We start from the raw sequence: 17,539 nt of genomic DNA on the forward strand, positions 1-17,539 counted from the left end.
CACCAATTCAGCGTCCTTTGCCTGAAACTTTGGTTCCCTGTGAACGATTCATTCAAACCAGTTGCAGATGTGTTAAGCGGGAGATTATTGATGTGTTCACAAAAAAATAGGCTTTAGGGCCACTGGCTTTGGGCAGGAGGGGAGGGGGGTGCTGAAGGATGATGTCACTGGCAGTTAGCAGATGTGCTGCAATCTCAGTCAGTGTAAAACCACCCCCCCACCTTCCCCCCATCTCTAATCGATGTCTTTTCAAAGGCTGCTGCTCCCCCTGTACAACCTGCTGCGGGACTGCGAACAAGAAGGCAAATGGATCATGAAGGGAAAACCTTTTCTGTTACATGATGCTGGACATTTCTTCCATTCTAAGACAGGGAAATCAAAGGGGAGGACGAATGCAGCCTTACGTTAGAAGGCAGGCCATTAAAGCAACAGCAGATGCTGGTACAGACCCCTCTTAAACAGTACAGGAGATCTCATCTGGAGAACTGCCTTCCAGAGCAGAGTCTAGTAGAGTCTCGAAGCATGTGATGGCATTATGAGCTGATTGGGTGTTGCTTAGCCATCCTTCCAATGTTCACCCTGCGGCAGAGACATCATCTTGAATCAAATGCTGATATTGAGTAAGGATGCCTGAGGTTCACTGTCCACCCAATGTGTTAATGAACTCCCACTGCCAGCCAGTATCTAGTACAATGTGAGCCCATCCACACAGAGGATCATTAAGGAGCATTGAGATGTTACTTAATTAGTGGGTGGGTGTGATGTGGGGGGGGGGGCGGATGGGACGGGGTGGAGGAGGAGAGATCTCCCCATATTAGTGGACACTTGAGCAGAGTTCCAGAATGCTCAGTGTTACTTGGGAAGAGCCATTGAACAGAAATCAAATTGTGAAGGACAAAGGAGTGCTGGAGTCTGAAACAGAAACAGAAAAGGCTGGAAAATCTCAGTAGGTCTGACAGCATCTGTGGAGAAAGGATAGAACCATTTCAGAGTCTGGATGACCCTTGAAATTGGCTCCAGGGTGGCCCCAAGCTTACAATTTTCCTTCACGTTGTCCCCCCCCCCCCACCACCCCACCCCCTGCCCCCCACCTCCCAGCCCCCCCATGGCCTCAAATGAATGGATTTGCTGTTCCATAAAGCAGTTACACTGGCTGAACATTGGCCTGACAATTGCCAGTCTTTCACTGGTCCATCTGGGAGTGTCATCAAGTTAAAGTTTATTTATTAATGTCACAAGTAGGCTTACATTAACACTGCAATGAAGTTACTGTGAAAAATCCCCAATCGTCACACTCTAGTGCTTGTTTGGATACACTGAGGGAGAATTTAGCGTGGCCAATGTACCTAACCAGCACGTCTTTCAGACTGTGGGAGGAAACCCACGCAGACACAGGGAAAATGTGCAAACTCCACACAGACAGTGATCCAAGCCAGGAATGGAACCTGGGTCTCTGGCACAAATTATGCCAATAACCTGACTTTCCATTGGGAACAATGTGAGTGCATTCTGGTATAGATGCAGTCAAGGTCTCAGGAGCAGCAATCTCAGTCACTGTGATGTTACCTCAGGGACCATACTGCATGGCCATATCTTGGAAAGGCTGATCATTTGGCTTTCCACATTGGAATTAGAATGCTTTCTCAAAGGTGCAGGTGACAACAATTCAGGCAAATCCATTTTTACTGCATTCAGATCTCTCCTTATCATTCATTTTTATTGATTGATTTTTACTCCATTCTTAAAATTACAAAGCCAATGCTCAGAGTGGATTGTGCAATCCCAAGTCCATTCCTTGCCTGCTCCGACAACCATATTCAAAATCCAACTGAATCCAATTCATGGTCCCAACTAGAGGGACAAACAAGATCCAAGCTGACAAAATGAGGCATCGCACCCCATCTTGGGCTTGATCTGATGTTTGATCTCACCATTAATTTAACCAAATGAGAGAAAATAATTCTCTGAATTTGTCCTATCATTCATCCAGCTGGGAGGGTTAGCTACTGAGCTTTGCATCCTTAGTGGGGGGGTAGATAAAACCATCATTCGTTGCTTTAAAGTTAGTCACATAACAATTGCTAATCAGTGCCAAAGCTTCTGTACCTGCTATTTTGAGACACAGTGTCTCCAAACTAACCTCTGATATTCTTAGCTGTTCATCTCTCAAAACCCTTTATATAATTCATACTTGGCTCTATCTAATTGTAATCACTGATTTTACAAACATATATTTGTATGTTCAGTTATGTAGGGAACTGATGAGACCATGGGCGGGATTTTACAGCCTCGCTCGACCCGAGGTTGGAAAATCCCACCCGAGGTCAATGGACATTTCCATTGTCCACCCCTTGCCCGCTCTGATTCTGTGGTGGGCGGAGTGATAGAATTCCGGCGTACATCCCGAATGCTGTGTGTAGTTTTGGTCTCCTTATTTTTAAGGAAGGATATAAATGTATTGAAGACAGTTCTCAAGAGGTTTACTAGATTGACATCAAGAATGGGCATGTTGTCTTATGAGGAAAGGTTGGACAGGCTGGGCTTGTGACCACTGAAGTTTAGAAGAGTGAGGGATGATTTGATTGAAGTTTATAAGATCCTGAACAGTCTTGACAAGGCAGACGTGGAAAGGATATTTGTTCTTGTGGACAAGTCCAGAACCGGTATGGTTTTAAATTAGGTTCGCCTTTATAGGACAGCGATGAGGATAATTTTTTTTCTCTCAAACTTTGGAACTTTCTGCCTGAGAAGACGGTGGAAGTGGGATCACTAAGTATTTATAAGGTGGAGGTACATAGATCCTTGTTAGGCAAGGGGATCAAAGGTTATTGGGGGTGATGGGAACGTGGAATTAAAACACAAAAGGATCAGCAGGTTTTATGGAATGGCGAAGGAGGCTCAAGGGGCCAAATGGCCTATTTCTGCTCCTATTTCATACTGGCTTTGCAATGAAAGGGAGAAGGATTGAGACTTGATGCTGTGGCATGTGAAGTCAATGGTTTCCCAGTTGGGTTGTGGCCTGGTCAGAAAGGTTTGATATTGTTTCCCACACAGACTAGCTTGAGGGTGACCGTTTGTGGTAATTCTCCTGGCCAGATGGCTTCAGGTAAGAGTTCTCACCTTCAGCAGTTGCTGCTGCAGCTGTTGCATTGCATCAGAGTTCTGTCTGAGAAGCTGCTTCTGTTCTTTCAGCTCCTTGTATAACTTCTCTATCTCAGTCTGAAGCCTGGCTTCTCTCTCCTAAGGAAAGGAACAGATGGCAATGATGAGCAAATCCTGCATTGCCACTTCAGCAACCAAATCTCAGAAAAGAAACCACTTAGAGCTAAAGTGCCATGTGCAAAGCCAGCCACTGATATCTGCTACATAATTAGAACTAATTATACTGTCAGATAGCTACGGTAGCTCCAAACATTACTTGGTTAATAAAAAGATATTAACCTCCAACGCCTCTACTTTCTCAGAAGACTAAGGAAGCTTGGCATGTCGGCTACGACCCTCACCAACTTTTACAGGTGCACCATAGAAAGCATTCTTTCTGGTTATATCACAGCTTGGTATGTGTGCCCCAAACCACAAGAAACTATAAAAAGGCATGAATCTAGCCCAATCCATCACGCAAATGAGCCTCCCATCCACTGACTGTCTACACTTCCCAATGCCTCGGCAAAGCAGCCAGCATAATTAAGGACCCCACGCACCACAGACATTTCTCTCTTCCACATTCTTCCTTCGGGAAAAGATACAAAAGTCTGAGGTCATGCACCAACTAACTCAAGAACAGCTTCCTCCCTGCTGCCATCAGACTTATGACTGGACCTACCTTGCATTGAGTTGATTTTTCTCTACACCCTAACAATGACTGTAACATTACATTCCCCACTCTCATTTCCTTATCTGTGAACGGTATGCTTTGTCTGTAAAGCTTGCAAGAAACAATACTTTTCACTGTATGCTAATATATGTGACAGTTATAAATCAAATCAAAATCATTCCTTTCTGCTCTCCCACTATCAACATCCTGATATTACCATTGATCAGAAAAAACTGGACTGGCCATATAAGTACTGTGGCTACAAGAGCAGGTCAGAGGCTTGGAATCCTGCAGTGAGTAACTTACCTCCTGACTCCTCAAAGCCTGTCCACCAACTACAAGGGACAAGTTATAACTCCTTAAAATGCCACAAACAGGTGCAGAAAATAGTCAAAAAGGCCAACAGAATGCTGGTCTTTATACTTAAAGGGCTGGAGTATGCGGATACAGATGTTATGCTACAGTTGTACAAAACCCTAGTTAGACCCCACTTGGAGCACTGTGAGTAGGTATGGACTCCACACCTTAGGATGGATGGACGGAGTTCAATGCAGGTTTACAAGAATGATACCTGGACTTCAGGTTTTAAGTTATGAGGGGAAATTAGACAAATTAGGCCTTTATCCTCTCAAATTCATAAGGTTGAGAGTTGAACTGAAAGAAGTCTACAAAATATTTTCAGCATGGATAAGGGTGGATAAGAATAAATTGTTTTCACTAGTATAAGACTCAAGAACCAGAGGGCCTTAATCTAAAAATGAGGGCCAAATCATTCAGGAGAGATGTTACTTCTACATACAGAGAGTGGGGTGGGGGGGTTGGGGAGCGGGGGGGGGGGGGCGGTCTGGAACTCTTCCTCAGTGGTGGATACTGCTTCAACTGTTTAAGTCTGAGATCAGCATTTTTTTATTGAGCGGGGTGGGGGGTGTCTTTCGGGTTTTATTGGGTGGGGTCTCAAGGGATTATGGACCTACGGCAGGTACATGGAGTTAGGCCACAGATCAGCCGTGATCTTATTGAATGGCAGAGCGGGGGCGAGTGGCTGGACGGTTTACTCCTGTTCCTACATTCCTGTGTCAGGAGTGTGATGGAATACTCTCCACTTGCCTGGACTGATGCAGCTCCAACAACATTCAAGAAGCTCGACATCATCCAAGACAAAGCAGCCCAATTAATTGATACTCCTTTCACTCTCTCCACCACCAGTAGTAGTTGTACATGGATAGGGTGGAGGTGGCCCTGGGTAAGATGCTCTGTGGAGAGATGGTGCAGATTTGATGGGCTGAACGGTCTCCTTCTGTACTGTAGGGATTCTGTGTTTGGGCAGATTGATAGTTAAATAGTCAGGTGCAGAAATAGCTGAATTATGCTACAGAAAGCTACCTCTTTCATCGGGCTGGTATCTACAGGGGTGTCATTGGGCTGCGGAATGATAGGTGATGTTGGCAGTGAACTGGGCATCAATCAATATTGATGACAAATTGGGCATTGTATGATGCCAGCTGCAAACTCAACACAGCTTAATTCAGTTTGAAACCGGGAGGGAGTGAGACCCATCGCACAAAGCACACCAAAGAGGGTTAACTGGACAGCACCTAGATTAGGATCTAAGAAAATGTTGATAAGAGAAGGTCAATGGGCAAAGGCTCTTTCGCGCTCCAGAAAGGAGCGGTTCAGATTGGTTGCTTTGTGCTGATGTATTCTCTGAAGCGGAATAAAAGCAGGACATTGAAAGAGCCCCTTTCATTGTTGCTGTATTATTCAAGTCTTTGTTTGGAGCTTTTCTCTCCCCCAACTCCTGCCTCCCTTTTTTTCCCCTCTGTCCCTCTACTTCTTTCTGTGACAGAATGCCGGGCAGCTGTAAATGGGAGCTGTCGTTGGGAATTGTTCTCTGCATTTCTCTGGGATCATTTTAACTCCTTTTGGTCTTTCTTTCGCGGTGCTCAAGAGTGTCATCAGAATACAGCCAATCAGTAATGATAGCTGTGTTCGTTGACCCTTAGCCAGAACTCAGTGACCCTCACATCAAACCCTGAATCAAAGCCTGCTGGAACCCCCTGTGAATCCTACAGCTCCCCTCACTAATGATCTCATTTGTGCAAAAAGGTTTTTTTTTGTTTTCCATTCCTTAAGAGCATTTATTTTAAACACGGAACTGCTTGCTATCATTAATTTGAAATGTTTTCCCTAATTATTAATACACACTTGGATCTGGCCGTAAATATTTATGCCATGTTAATTTGGTGAGAAAATTTTTAATCTCCAGTTTTCATCCTGGTTTCTTGGTGCCTGTTAAGATCTCATTAGCCAGCAGCTGGAGCCTCTTGGCGCAGTTATCTGATCTCAGCTTCAGCGCGTTGTAAAATCTGTAGTATAACTGCAGACGCACTGGTGTGAGGTTCTGATTTAGTGAGTGAAAGCATATCTGGGAGGCATATCTCAATATAATTGCATCCAGCACAAATCCATCTCTTTAAGCTTTCATTTTTTTTCTGCTGGATTGTTCTGGAGCGGCATGGTGGCACAGTGGTTTGCACTGCTGCCTCACAGCGCAAGGGGCCTGGGTTCAATTCCCAGCTTGGGTCACTGTCTGTGTGGAGTTTGCACATTCTCCCCATGTCTGCGTGGGTTTCCTCCGAGTGGTCCGATTTCCTCCCACATTCTGAAAGATGTGCTGATTAGGCGCATGGACCTGAATAGGCACTGGACTGTGGCAACTAGGGGAATTTCAGAATATCTTCATTGCAGTGTTAATGTAAGCCTTACTTGCAACTAATAATAAATAAAATTTAAACTTAATGTCTTTTTTTTGGTGGTGGTGGAGAGTGGCAGAGTGGTGGGGAGGGGGCGTGGTTTGCAGTGTGCAGGGACAAGATTTCTCCTGTGTCCCTAAACAATGGGTTTAACAATTTCATTCTGTGCAACCCACAAAAGAAATCTCTCTCCCAGTGCCAGCAAAGAGCTGAAAGGACAGGCAAGGGTTTGGGGATAGGCTTCACCCTGCTCACTGCGTGTTCTCAATCTGAGCCAGGCAATATAACCCGATACTGCCATCATTCCCAACTTGTATGGCTGTCAAATCTGATTTCCATCCTCACACTCAAATCAAAGGGCACTTTGAAAAGGGTAACACCATGGGACAGCTAATGTTACAGATGCACTGGTTTAGGATTGGACTTGAAATTTCCCACATGGTGTACTTTTGCTTCTGCCTGAACTAATATGGGGGGGTGCAGTGGTGGTCATCACTGAGCAAGATGCTCAAGGTGTTTCACATTAAGGAGAGGCCTAGTGATATTATCACTAGACTACTAATCCAGAAACTCAGCTAATGTTCTGGGGACCTGAGGTTCGAATCCTGCCAGGGCAGATGGCGGAATGTGAATTCAGTAAAAAAAAACTACTGAATTAGGAATTTACTGATGACCATGAAACCATTGTTGATTGTTGGGAAAATCAATCTGGTTCACTAACATCCTTCAGGGAAGGAAATCTGTGTTCTTACCCGGTCTGGCCTACACATGACTCCAGAGCTACAGCAATATGGTTGACTCTCAACTGCTCTTGGAAACTAGGGATGAGCAATAAATGCTGGCCCAGCCAGTGATGCCCATGTCCCGTGAATGAATTAAAAGGAAAAATTAGATAACCAGTCATATGATGGCATTAATAAGGCCAATCAATAAAGCTCTACCACCAAATTCCACCATTCTAGGCAGGTGTTAACACAGAGGAATATTCTCACAATGTGTGTATCTGAAACTTTCCCATCAGGATTTAGGCTCTGTTGTCTCAAAGTTGACAGCTTTAGGTAGCACCCCCACCTGAGAAGGTAGTGGGCTGAAGTCCTGGCCCAGGATTTGAACACAATCTCAGTTGACTTTCCAATGCAATACTGAGGGGCTGTTGGAATGTGGCTGAAACGTTGAAATGAGGTCCTTCTCTTCCCCTTCAGCTGGACATAAAAGCTCCAAAGGTGCTATTCACAGAAGAGCTGGAGAGCCCTGCTGGTGTCAGGCCAATATCTATCCCCCAACCAACTCCACAGTTTAATCAGTCAACTGCATCTTGTTACTGCTTTTGCTCTGTGCCAACTGCACATTTCCCTTCACACAAACACTAGGCACCACTTTGTAACATCCATTTGAATAATGTGAGAAAGTGAATGGCTCTGCATAAATGAAAGTTCTTTCAGTCTTTTAAAGAGCACCTCGTGCTCATGTTTCCAATAACTGCAGTGGGTATGAGGTTATTGCAGCACTCATAGTGAGTGTTAAAGTCCTTTGTTCAAACTCCAGGAAGTGGTGCAGTGGTATTATCACTGGACAAGTATCCCAAGGATAATCATGGATTCTGAGCTACGAGTGCAGAAGAAGGCCATTTAGCCCATCGAATCTGCACCAACAGTGCATCTTACCCAAGCCCTCTCCCCCAGCCTATCCTGTAACACCACACATTTACTATGGCTAATCCATCTAACCTATACATCTTCGGACACGAAGGGGCAATTTAGCATGGCCAATCCACCTAACTTGCACACCTTCGGACTGTGGATGGAAACCGGAGCAACCAGAGAAAATCTATGCAGGCATGGGGAGAGTGTTCAGATCACACCATGGAATATGCTAGAATTTGAATTCAATAAAACATCTGGAATTAAAACTCTAATAAAGACCATGACACTGTCGATTGTCATGAAAAAAAAACTCTGTTTCACAAAATGTGCTTAAGGGAAGGAAATCTGCTATCTTTACTTGGTCTGACCCATATGTGACTCCAGATCCACAGCAATGTGACTTTTAAATATCCTCTGAAATGGCCCAGCAAAATATTCAATCGCTACTAAGAAAACCAAAAGGAATGAAACTGCAGGACCACCCAGCACTGAGCTAGGTACCGGAAATCAAACAGCCCTGTTGATTCTGCAAAGTCCCCCTTACTGATATCTTGTGCCAAAGTTGGGAGGGCTGTCTCATAGACTAGTCAGGCTATATACTCACTGAATCTTAGCATTTAGATAATGTCCCAGACCCGACCATCACCAATCCTGGGTATATCCTGTCCTACTGGCAGGATGGACCCTGCAGAGGTGGCGTGGCGTAGTGGTACATAGTCGGGAGGAAGTTGGAGTTTTCAACATTGACTCTGGATCATAAGAACATAAGAAATAGGAGCAGGAGTAGGCCATCTAGCCCTTCGAGCCGGCCCCGCCATTCAATAAGATCATGGCTGATCTGAAGTGGATCAGTTCCACTTTCCTGCTTTCTCCCCATAATCCTTAATCCCCTTGCCTATCAAAAACCTATTTACCCGTGTCTTAAATATATTTAGCGAGGTAGCCTCCACCACTTCAACGGGCAGAGAATTCCAGAGATTCACCACCCTTTGAGTGAAGAAGTTCCTCCTCAACTCTGATCTAAACTGCCCCCTCCCCCACTTATCTTGAGGCTGTGTCCTCTAGTCCTGCTATCCTTTCTAAGCGGGAAGAATCTCTCTACCTCTACCCTATCCATCCCCCTCATTATCTTATATGTCTCTAAGATTCCCCCCTCATCCTTCTAAACTCCAACGAGTACAGACCTAGTCTATTTAGTCTCTCTTCATAGTCCAACTCCCTCATCTCCGGTATCAGCCTAGTGAACCTCCTCTGCACTCCCTCCAAGGCCAGTATATCCTTTCGCAAGTGCGGTGACCAAAACTGCACACAGTACTCGAGCTGCGGCCTCACCAGAACCCTGTGCAGTTGCAGCAAGACCTCCCTGCTTTTATATTCTATCCCCCTCGCTATAAAAGCCAGCATTCCATTCGCCTTCTTGATCACCTGCTGCACCTGCAGACTGGGTTTTTGCAACTCGTGCACAAGGACCCCCAGGTCCCTCTGCAGCTTTTCACCTTTTAAATAATAATCCCTCCTACTATTATTTCTGCCAAAGTGGATAACCTCACACTTGCTAACATTGTACTCCATCTGCCAGCTCCTCGCCCACTCACTCAGCCTATCCAGATCTCTCTGCAGACTTTCCACACCCTCCACACAATTTGCTTTTCCACTCATCTTTGTGTCATCAGCAAATCTCGTCACCCTACACTCAGCCCCCTCCTCCAGATCATCTATATAAATGGTAAACAGTTGAGGCCCCAGCACCGATCCCTGCGGCACTCCACTATCACCATCTGCCAACCAGAATAGCACCCATTGATACCAACTCTCTGCCTCCTATTAGACAGCCAATCCCCTATACACGCTAACACCTTACCCCCAACTCCGTGCCCCCTAACCTTCTGTAGCAACCTTTTGTGAGCACCTTATCAAACGCCTTTTGGAAATCTAAAAACACCACATCCACCGGTTCCCCTCTGTCTACCGCACTAGTCACATCCTCATAGAAATCCAATAAATTCGTCAAACACGACTTCCCCTTAACAAATCCGTGCTGCGTCTGCTCGATCAAACCATTCTTTTCTAGGTGCCTCGCTATTTCTTCTTTGATGACGAATCCCATGAAGCCTCATGGCACCATGTCAAACATACACAAAGAAAGTCCCTGCTGATTACCACATAACGTCTCCTCTTAGCTAATGAATCAGCACTCTTCCACGTTGAACACCACCTGGAAGAAGCGCTAAGGGTGGCAAGGGCACAGAATGTACTACTGGTGGGGAATTTCAATGTCCATTATCAAGAGTGGCTCAGTAGTCCCAGCATAGACCGAGCTGACTGGGTCCTAAAGCTGGCATAGCTACTAGGCTGGGACTGCGGCAAGAAACAAAAGTATATCAGATTTCACCCTCACCAACTTGTCTGCTGGAATTGTATTAGTTCATGACATGATTGGTAGGAGTGACCACTGCACAGTCCTTGTGGAAACAAAGTCCTATCTTCACACTGAAGGTACCCTGTATCATGTTGTGTGGCACTATCACCGTGCTAAATGGATTAAACTTCGGACAGATCTAACAACTCAAGACTGGGCAACCATGCACGCTGTGGGTCATCAGCAGCAACAGTACTCAATCCCAATCTGTAAGCTCATGACCTGACATATCCCTGCTCTATCATTGCCACTAAGCCAGAGGATCAATCCTAGTTCAATGGAGAGTGCAGGAGGGCATGCCAGAAGCAGCACCAGGCACATCTAAAATGAGGTGTCAACCTAGTGAAGCTACATGCATGACAAATAGCATTAGCCACAAGTAGTACACAGAGCTAAGCAATTTCACAACCGATGGATCAGATCAAAGCTCTGCAAACCTGCCACATTCAACTGTGAATGTTGCAAAAGCAGCATTTGCAACAACCTATAGCCACATGTGCCAAATGGATGATCCATCTCGGCCTCCCCTGGAGGTCCCCAGCATCTCAGATGTCAGTCTTCAGTCAATTTGGTTCACTCCATGTGATATTAATAAACGGTTAAAGGCATTGGATACGGTAAAGGCTATGGGCCCTGACAACATTGCAGCAATAGTACAGAAGACTTGTGCTCCAGAACCTGCTGCATCCCTAGCCAAACTGTTCCAGTACAACACTGACATTTATCCGGAAATATAGAAAATTGTACACAAAAAACAGGACAAATCCAACCTAGCCAATAACTACTCTAAGGGTCAATTCTCGATTATCAGAAAAGTGATGGAAGGGGTCATCAATGATGCTATCAAGCAGCACCTGCTCAGCAATAACCTGCTCACGGAACCTCAATTTGTGTTCCGCCAGTGTCATTCAGTTCCTGACTTCTTTGCAGCATTGGTTCAAGCATAGACAAAAGAGTTGAACTTCAGAGGTGAGAGTGACTGTCCTTGATATCAAGGCAGCACTTGACTGAGTGTAACATCAAAAAACCCAAGAAAAAGCCTCCGTTATTCGGAGTTCATTCGTGGCACAAAGGAAGATGGTTGTGGCAGTTGGAAGTCAGTCATCTTGACTACAGGATGTCACTGAAGGGATTACTCACGGGAATGTCCTTGGCCCAATCATCTTCAGCTGCTTCATCAATGACATTCCTTCCATCGTAAGGTCAGGAGTGGAGATGTTCGCTGATGACTGCGCAGTGTTTAATACCGTTCATGACTCCTCTGATACTGAAACAGCCCATGTCAAAATGCAGCAAGATCTGGACAATATCCAGACCTGGGCTGACAAGTGACAAGTAACATTCATGCTACATAAGTGCCAGACAATGATCATCTCCAACAAGAGAAGATCTAACCATCGCCCCTTGACATGCAATAGCATTACAGTCACTGAATCCCCCACCATCAACATCCAGGTGGCTATCACTGACCAGAAACTGAACTGGATTAATCATATAAATACTGCTCCAACAGCACATCAAAAGCTCTGAATCCTGCAGCAAATAGCTCATCTCCTGATCCCCCCAAAACCTGTCTATCATTTACAAAGCACAAATCAGGAATGTGATGGAATACTATCCACTTGCCTGGATGAGTGCAGCTCCAACAACACTCAAGGAGCTTAACACCATCCAGGGCAAAGCAACCCGTTTGATTGATTACATAAAGGTCACCTTCTGATTTTAAAAAAAAATCAGGTTTGTATCAGATATTCCAGAACAGTTTTAGGCAAAGCTGCACATCCAATCAACTGTGCGAAGGCATGTAGTTACACCTAATTATTCCCATTAAGGTTTAGTTAGCAAGCCATGACTGTTTCTATTTTTGTCTAAGTACCTCATTCTCATTAAATTGTGAAGATCCCGGTGGTTTGAAATGAGCACTGCTTCTCAGTCTGGTGACAAGTATTCGCAAAATATAGAGCAGAATTAGGCCACTCGGCCCATTGAGTCCACTCTGCTATTCAATCATGGCTGACATGCTCCTCATCCCCATTTTCCTGCCGTCTTCCCATAATCCCGCAACCCATTATCAATTGAAAATCCATCTAACTCCTCCTTAAATTTACTCACTGTCCCAGCATGCACCACACTTTGGGAAAGCGAATTCCACAGATTCACAACCTTTGGGAGAAGTGGTTTCTCAACTCCGTGTTAAATTTGTTAACCCATATCCTCAGACCTCTCGACCTAGAATGTCCCATAAGAGGAAACATCTACTCCACATCTACTTTATCCACACCTTTTATCATCTCGTATACCTTAATTTGATCTCCCTCATTCTTGTAAATTCCAGGGAGTATCGGCCTAAGCTATTCAATCTCTCTTCATACTCGATACGGTAGCACAGTGGTTAACTCTGTTGCTTTACAGCTCAGGGGATCTGGGTTCGATTCCCAGCTTGGGTCACTGTCTGTGGGGAGTTTGCACATTCTCCCCGTGTCTGCATGGGTTTCCTCTGCGTGCTCCAGCTTCCTCCCAAAGTCGAAATTTGTGTGGGTTAGGTTGATTGGCCATGCTAAATTGCCCCTTAGTGTCCTGAGATGCATGGGTTAGAGAGATTAGTGGGTAAATGTGTAGGGATATGGGGATGGGGTTGTGATCAGTGCAGACTGGATGGGCCAGCTGGCCTCTTTCTGCACTGCAGAGATTCTATGATTCGACATACATCTCTGGAAACAATCTAGCGAACCTCCTCTGAACTGCCTCCAATGCCACTACATCTTTCTTCAAATAAGGGGACCAAAACTGTCCATTATACTCCAGATGTGGCCTTGTATAGTTGCAACTATATTTGCAAATGTAACAAAGGTATGGTTCACATATTAATCTAGTTCCATTGTTCAGGGGAGTTGAATGATTGAATTGCTTTAAAGGTGGAGGAATGTGCTAAATGATAACAACCCTGCCAACTAGACTATTGTCTTTAAGTTGTGAGTTATCTTCATTTTTAATTATGTGCCACATACAGTATGGTGTTCTGCTTTATGCTATATTAATTTACTACTGTCTTTTCAAAAATAACTGTCAACTCTTTCGGTACTTTACCAGAAGTTTTTGTATTTTTTTTAAGTCAATTGCAAAACATCAGCAGACAGACAGCAGCAGATCTTCCTTAGTTACAAAACACGAGAATAATCTGGAATAAATTGGAATGCTGAGCAGACCAGAGGATGGGGAGCATCAAAGAGCAGCCACTAGCCCAGAGAGACATACGCTCGCTAAAATATTTATAGCAAATTGTAAACAGCACTTGGACCTGTGCGCAGCATGTTCAAAATTCTACAGACGAATCCCAGCAAGAGTACAATGGTTAAATTCATTATTTTTTGCAGCCCAGACAGATAGTGTACGGGCCTTATCAGCTCTTGTTGTGGGTACATGAATATTTCACAAGGCCTGCCTGTTACTTGTGCACCTCTCAAAGGGAGCAATTCTCCCATTAGCGCATCAGGCTGGGAGATTTCAGCAGGGCTGGATTAGCACGATCTGTGCTGGGCATCCAGCTCCGATCACCTCTCCCAGCGCCAGATTTCCAGCTTCGTCAGCTCCACGCTGGAGATGCATTAGATATGCAGGGGACATTTTAATGTTATTCAAATATGATTAACGGACCCAGGACTGAAGTCTCTGGGCCCACTTGCATCTCTGCCCCCTCCCCCCCCCAACCCTGCCAGTGCGTTTCACTCCAGTGGGATTTAGAGTAGGTCCCCACTTTTGGCAAGCTAGTGGCCCAACCTCGCTGGAGTGAATGGGGGGGGGGGGGGCGTGGGACAATCGGGACCCCCCCAGAAGGTCAGGTGCATGGGAGGGTGCCCCCTTGGCATTGGAACCCTGGCAGTGCCTCCCCATGGGGCAAGGTGCCAATGGCACCCTCCCATGCACATTGGGAATGGGGCAGTACCAAGGCAGCGGGGATATGGGGAGGCGGGGCCTGATGGGAGCAGGGCCTAGGAGGCAACCAGCGGGGGTGCAGGGTCTCGCTGGCACTCTGCATAGGGATGGGTGGGGGAAGGAGGAGGCCAGCAATCACAGCAGGCTGGGGGAGGGGATTACTGTTGGAGAGGTGAAATTGATGGGGGTATTGGAGATTGTGGTGAGCCAGGAAGAGGGATGGCGGGTGGGTGGGGGGGGGAGGTTTCAGGGCTGGGCCCAGGAATGTCCGTGGGCCAGTGACTGGGCTTTTGGGGGGCTGGAGGGCTGGTGTTGTGGGGACCATGGGGCTAGCCAGCAAATGAGATGGCCAGCAATCGGCAGGCCGGCAGATAGTGGCCACTGTGCATGCGCCGATCTCAGAGCTGATAGATCAGCGCACGCGCATTGGCTCACTCAGCGCTATGCTGCCGGCCTCTCCAATGAGAATAGGCCCCGCCTCCTGAAATTTAATGATATTCACACTGGTGGCCTCTGCAGAGTACAGGGTGTGGGAGATTCTTCTCTGAACTCCCAATGAAAAAAGTGTGAATTACTACAGTTTTCACACAAATTCGACACTTAGAATTTTTTTGGGAGAATTCCAGCCATAGTTTTGGGAGCCTAAAGACATTTTTTTTTCTAACTCATTTGAACCTAATTCTAGAGAACTTCATTATTTGCACATTCAGGTTGAATCGGAGCCTTGGTTAGATTATCTGCACCCTCTCTAACATTAAAAGGAGCATTAATTTGGCCCCATTGATAAATATTGGCTTGAGTGGGGATTCAATCCATAGATCCTCCTATTTATGCACATTAATCTTGGCTTTTCCTTTCCTCAATGCTAAGGGAATAGCAAGAGTTGTGGACTATCAAACCAAAATTCCACCTGACTAAGAAAGATTCCACATGCTATTTGAAGAACAAGGAGTTCTTCTGGTGTCCTGGCCACTATTCTTCCCACAATTAATAATATCAAGAGTAAATCCACCAGGTCATTCATTTTATTGTTGTTTTTGGGATCTTACTGCACACAAAATGACTGCTATATGTGACGATAGTAGTGCATTTTATATATGTTTAAGGGGAATGTTTAAAAAGTCAGCGTTATGCTACAGGCAGTCAGTATGTCTAGTGGGAATGCAGCTCAGATGGTGGAAGAGCAGGATAATTACTCATTTTAGCCACAAAGTGTTTATTTTAAGTAGAGCTAATGGACTTTTTTTTTACTCAAGTTCCCTTGGGATTTCTGACTAGGTTGACCAACAGGGTCATGTGATAATGTGGTTTATGTGCAGAGAGAAAAAATCTTTGCAGAAAAACAGATTGGGCATTCAAGCTGGGAATCTGCTGAAGACAAAGGTCTATAAGCTGTTCTAAAATGCTGAAAACTTCAATGTTGTTAACAATTTGTAGTAAATATATTTGAATTTGCTAACTGGTAAAGTGGTATTTATGTCTAGGAAGAATGTTGCTTATTTGGAACTGAAACAGACAGAAGATAAAAAGTAAAGGTGTTTCCTTTCAATTTTAAATGTTGTTCCACTGATAATAGTTAAGCTGTTTCATTTGTTAGAGTTATATTTAAACAGTGTTATTAAATAAAGTTTGTTTTGCTATAAAAGGTCCCTAATTTGTCAGTGGAATCCTCCCAGGAAGTATGGATCCTATTCACACAGTTATACCAAAACAGAAAAATGGTTCAGGTCTAGTATGGCTTCTTAACGTAAACTGGGTTCTAAGAGGTTGTAGCTTCTTCTCTGTAGGGAAATATTGGATGATGAAGGGTACTTTGTCTGCCGTGTCCCATGTTTGTCTTCTGAGGAGGTCGGTGCAGTTTTTTGCTATGGCACGTCGGAACTGTTGATGGATGAGTCAAGCGCCATATCCTATTCTTACGATGGCGTCTTTCAGTGTCTCTAGGTGTCTGTAGTGTTTTTCCTCATCTGAGCAGATCCTGTGTACATGGAGGGCTTGTCCATAGGGGATGGCTTCTTTAGTATGGTTAAGGTGGAAGCTGGAGAAGTGGAGCATCATGGGCTTGTCCGTGGGCTTGCGGTGCAGTGAAGTGCGGAGGTGATCGTCCTTGATGGAAATGCGTGCGTCCAAGAATTCAACTAATTCTGGAGAGTAGTCCATGGTGAGTCTGATGATTGAATGGAACTTGTTGATGTCATCATGTATTTGTTTCAGTGGTTGTTAACCGTGAGTCCAGAAGAAGAAAATGTCATCAATGTATCTAGTGTATAGCCATCAGTTGAAAGTCCTGTGCGGTGAAGGGTCTCATTCGAACCTGTGCATGAAGCTGTTGGCATATTGAGGTACGAATTTGGCCCCATGGCTGTTCCATGTGTCTGGCTGAAGAACTAGTTGTTGAAGACATTGTGGTCCAGGATGAAGCGGATGAGTTGTAGAATTGCATCTGGAGATCGGCAGTTGTCGGCGTTGAGTACTGAGGCAGTTACAGCAATGTTGCCATTGTGGAGGTTGCTGGTGTACAGTGTTGAGACATCCATTGTGACAAGGAGTGCTCCTGGTTCAACTTCTCCATGGGTGCTGAGTTTCTGTAAGAAATCCATAGCGTCGTGGCAGAAGCTGGGGTTTGTATGGAGAAGCTACATCATCTTCGGAGCCTTCAACACCATCATCAATGAAGGTGAACATCTCACCAAGGCCATCCCCACACCCCCAATACTTGCCTTCAAACAACTGTGCAACCTCAAACAGACCACATTGTTCGCAGGAAACAACCCAGCCTCCAGGAGAACAATGACCACGATACCACACAACCCTGCCACAGCAATCTCTGCAAGGCGTGCTGGGTCATCAACACTGATGCTATCATCTCACATGAGAATGCCATCCACCAGTACACGGTACATACTCTTGCAGCTTGGCCAACATTGTCTACCTGATACATTGCAGGAAAGGATGTCCCAAAGCATGGTACATTGGC

General features: G+C 45.2%; 1 protein-coding gene across 1 annotated transcript in view; it reads right to left on the reverse strand.

Moving 5' to 3' along the window:
* LOC145359634 (uncharacterized) overlaps positions 1 to 17,539 on the reverse strand; it is a 43,493-nt gene that overhangs the window by 5,851 nt on the left and 20,103 nt on the right. The window contains exon 6 of the mRNA XM_080214334.1: positions 3,121 to 3,240. Within this exon, the coding sequence (XP_080070460.1) occupies positions 3,121 to 3,240 (120 nt within the window). The remainder of the gene's footprint in view (positions 1 to 3,120; positions 3,241 to 17,539) is intronic.

This window comes from Carcharhinus amblyrhynchos, chromosome 28, assembly GCF_965287045.1.
Source record: "Carcharhinus amblyrhynchos chromosome 28, sCarAmb.v2.hapA, whole genome shotgun sequence".
Lineage (NCBI taxonomy): Eukaryota > Metazoa > Chordata > Chondrichthyes > Carcharhiniformes > Carcharhinidae > Carcharhinus > Carcharhinus amblyrhynchos.